The 3,954-nt window shown below is 42.9% G+C and overlaps 2 protein-coding genes across 2 annotated transcripts; both read right to left on the bottom strand. All coding sequences in view use genetic code 11, as the record gives it.

Annotated features, from left to right (window-relative positions):
• Nucleotides 1–102: 102 nt before the first annotated feature.
• Nucleotides 103–1,273, bottom strand: EGR_10474 (beta-13-n-acetylglucosaminyltransferase; the record flags this gene model as incomplete). Its single annotated transcript, XM_024499723.1, has 3 exons — nt 103–169; nt 198–613; nt 842–1,273. 3 exons carry the CDS (start codon nt 1,271–1,273, stop codon nt 103–105), a joined length of 915 nt encoding a protein of 304 aa, XP_024345871.1.
• Nucleotides 1,274–1,868: 595 nt separating this feature from the next.
• EGR_10473 (UDP-GlcNAc:betaGal beta-1,3-N-acetylglucosaminyltransferase) lies at nt 1,869–3,185 on the bottom strand (the record flags this gene model as incomplete). Its single annotated transcript, XM_024499722.1, has 2 exons — nt 1,869–2,525; nt 2,754–3,185. 2 exons carry the CDS (start codon nt 3,183–3,185, stop codon nt 1,869–1,871), a joined length of 1,089 nt encoding a protein of 362 aa, XP_024345870.1.
• Between the last annotated feature and the right edge of the window lie 769 nt (nt 3,186–3,954).

Here is a 3,954-nt window from a genome sequence, read left to right as displayed (position 1 = left end):
AATACCGAAAGACAGGATTCACAGTTACGTCGTAACCATGATGCAGGTTTTCCCTTAGTTCTGGCGTTAAGTCGCGAACAAAGCTGGCCAATTTTTTGGTATTCACGGCATAGTCGTCGTCAAGAAAGGCAAAGATCGGTTTGTAGGGCCGGCAAAACCGAGCGGCCCACTGAAATGTGTGAAAGAGTTTTAGCGACAAGTTGTAGTAGGAGTCTTCGTAGTCACCAAGAAGTAGGTCGTTGTGTTCGTACATTTCTTTGAAAAGTCTTCTTTTCATCTCAGATGGAGAACGCGAATATGCCAGCAGCTTATAACCTGCCCTGTTTGTGAGGGTTATATTAAATCCATCGCGCTGAAACACGTTTCCTAGCGAAGTTCGCGGCAGTCCAATGGAGAAGATAAGTTGGATGGTGATATTTGCTTGAGAAAGGTTGTAGAGCCTGCGTATGTCACTTCTCGCTTCAAAATTATAGACGCCGGACTTGTAAATTATCACCACATTCGGATGAGGCGATTTATTAATAAGCCCATTTTTGATCTGTGCGGGTGTTAGAGGAGAGCAGGAATTGAAAGGAACCTGGAGAAATCGTATTCGTGGATTGAAGATGGGAGGCTAAAATAAGTATGCTAGATGATGAGGTGGGTATCGTGAGGCTGTTTTGTGGGAGATAAGAGATCGGAATGTTATGTAGGGGACAATAAAAACAATTTTGCTCGCACAAACAAAACGACAATCATACATATTCGCAGCAACTTTATTAACTAAGAAATCGAATTCTGCTACATTAGGGAGTCACTATGAAAAATTAAACTAATATTCTGCTATCAAATACTTGTCTACCTGTAAAATCGGTTTGCCACTGATGAGTGATTGTAGTATCTCCCTGATTGGAACGGCCTGGGGATAGAGCTGGTAGACACCACGATCAAAATTCTTCATCCACTCGGTATCTGGAATATCAGCTAACTCCTCGAACTTCAACCTTCTGCTGCTTCCATTTATTCGGATTTTCGACTCTTCAATCAAGGCTGTAGCAGTATGAGGGCCATGTTTACTGTGAAGGCTCTTATAACACAGCTGTAGCTCATATTGGCCTCCTGGGTTCGCCAAAATGCTGTCGTTCCACTCACAGCATTTGTTAGGGAAATGTGGATGAATTGCTTTACTCCCTGTGGTCCCAATTTTAAAGTAGATGGCAAGGCAGTTAAGAAGGTAGATTACGCTTACGCAGAGGATGATGATAAACAATGTGAAAGGAGTACAAAATCTCATTGTACAGAATTTGGATGAGCCCTATTCGCTTCATCAAATGACTTGCTTCTGATGCGCGTGCTACATATACAAGCGATTCTTATTACGGACTACTTTACGTAGGCTATAGCGTTCCACACTTCATTGCTATAGGATGATGGACCTGTGCTGCTTTATACTTGAGTGGTTGCGTCACCTGGCCTGTAATTGCATGCGAATACAATTGCTTTGCGATTGCCTACCCTCATATACCCCTACACGTATATATATCTCGTTTTACCCACTGGCTGAGACTATACACCGTCCGCACATTGCTTTAACTGCTTTTCCACCGCAACTCTGTTTGCATGGCACTTCTTCACGACAGCGACAAAATTGCCATGAATAAGGAGAGCACGTGTTGTAATGAATTTTGTAAAATTAGCCAAATCACACATGTAGCTATACAGATACATACGGACTCACTATCGCTTGTAAATCATCGTCAGCGTTCTTTATTTCGCATAATTTCATGCACTTGGAGGACCCTGTAGTATCTTCACCTACTAGTGTGGCGCACACCACACTCCTGAACAAATTATTTTCTGAACCTAGATTTTTGTTGATTTGCTTGCGGTCAGCCATCAGGACAGCAGTTCCCATCTGGACCTTGGTGATCGAAATACCGAAAGACAGGATTCACAGTTACGTCGTAACCATGATGCAGGTTTTCCCTTAGTTCTGGCGTTAAGTCGCGAACAAAGCTGGCCAATTTTTTGGTATTCACGGCATAGTCGTCGTCAAGAAAGGCAAAGATCGGTTTGTAGGGCCGGCAAAACCGAGCGGCCCACTGAAATGTGTGAAAGAGTTTTAGCGACAAGTTGTAGTAGGAGTCTTCGTAGTCACCAAGAAGTAGGTCGTTGTGTTCGTACATTTCTTTGAAAAGTCTTCTTTTCATCTCAGATGGAGAACGCGAATATGCCAGCAGCTTATAACCTGCCCTGTTTGTGAGGGTTATATTAAATCCATCGCGCTGAAACACGTTTCCTAGCGAAGTTCGCGGCAGTCCAATGGAGAAGATAAGTTGGATGGTGATATTTGCTTGAGAAAGGTTGTAGAGCCTGCGTATGTCACTTCTCGCTTCAAAATTATAGACGCCGGACTTGTAAATTATCACCACATTCGGATGAGGCGATTTATTAATAAGCCCATTTTTGATCTGTGCGGGTGTTAGAGGAGAGCAGGAATTGAAAGGAACCTGGAGAAATCGTATTCGTGGATTGAAGATGGGAGGCTAAAATAAGTATGCTAGATGATGAGGTGGGTATCGTGAGGCTGTTTTGTGGGAGATAAGAGATCGGAATGTTATGTAGGGGACAATAAAAACAATTTTGCTCGCACAAACAAAACGACAATCATACATATTCGCAGCAACTTTATTAACTAAGAAATCGAATTCTGCTACATTAGGGAGTCACTATGAAAAATTAAACTAATATTCTGCTATCAAATACTTGTCTACCTGTAAAATCGGTTTGCCACTGATGAGTGATTGTAGTATCTCCCTGATTGGAACGGCCTGGGGATAGAGCTGGTAGACACCACGATCAAAATTCTTCATCCACTCGGTATCTGGAATATCAGCTAACTCCTCGAACTTCAACCTTCTGCTGCTTCCATTTATTCGGATTTTCGACTCTTCAATCAAGGCTGTAGCAGTATGAGGGCCATGTTTACTGTGAAGGCTCTTATAACACAGCTGTAGCTCATATTGGCCTCCTGGGTTCGCCAAAATGCTGTCGTTCCACTCACAGCATTTGTTAGGGAAATGTGGATGAATTGCTTTACTCCCTGTGGTCCCAATTTTAAAGTAGATGGCAAGGCAGTTAAGAAGGTAGATTACGCTTACGCAGAGGATGATGATAAACAATGTGAAAGGAGTACAAAATCTCATTGTACAGAATTTGGATGAGCCCTATTCGCTTCATCAAATGACTTGCTTCTGATGCGCGTGCTACATATACAAGCGATTCTTATTACGGACTACTTTACGTAGGCTATAGCGTTCCACACTTCATTGCTATAGGATGATGGACCTGTGCTGCTTTATACTTGAGTGGTTGCGTCACCTGGCCTGTAATTGCATGCGAATACAATTGCTTTGCGATTGCCTACCCTCATATACCCCTACACGTATATATATCTCGTTTTACCCACTGGCTGAGACTATACACCGTCCGCACATTGCTTTAACTGCTTTTCCACCGCAACTCTGTTTGCATGGCACTTCTTCACGACAGCGACAAAATTGCCATGAATAAGGAGAGCACGTGTTGTAATGAATTTTGTAAAATTAGCCAAATCACACATGTAGCTATACAGATACATACGGACTCACTATCGCTTGTAAATCATCGTCAGCGTTCTTTATTTCGCATAATTTCATGCACTTGGAGGACCCTGTAGTATCTTCACCTACTAGTGTGGCGCACACCACACTCCTGAACAAATTATTTTCTGAACCTAGATTTTTGTTGATTTGCTTGCGGTCAGCCATCAGGACAGCAGTTCCCATCTGGACCTTGGTGATCGACTTTGCTTTAAGGCCTGAGACTGATCCCACTGCCGAGGGCAGTATATGAAAACTAGTCAAATTCAAGAATGATGGCGTTTCAGAAATTACATTGTGGTACAGCCACGACTGCCCTTGTGCCGTGTCCATT

This window comes from Echinococcus granulosus, assembly GCF_000524195.1.
Source record: "Echinococcus granulosus chromosome Unknown EG_S00223, whole genome shotgun sequence".
Taxonomy (NCBI): domain Eukaryota; kingdom Metazoa; phylum Platyhelminthes; class Cestoda; order Cyclophyllidea; family Taeniidae; genus Echinococcus; species Echinococcus granulosus.
The sequence above is the reverse complement of the archived record's forward strand: the minus strand, read 5'-3'. Positions and strand labels throughout refer to the sequence as shown.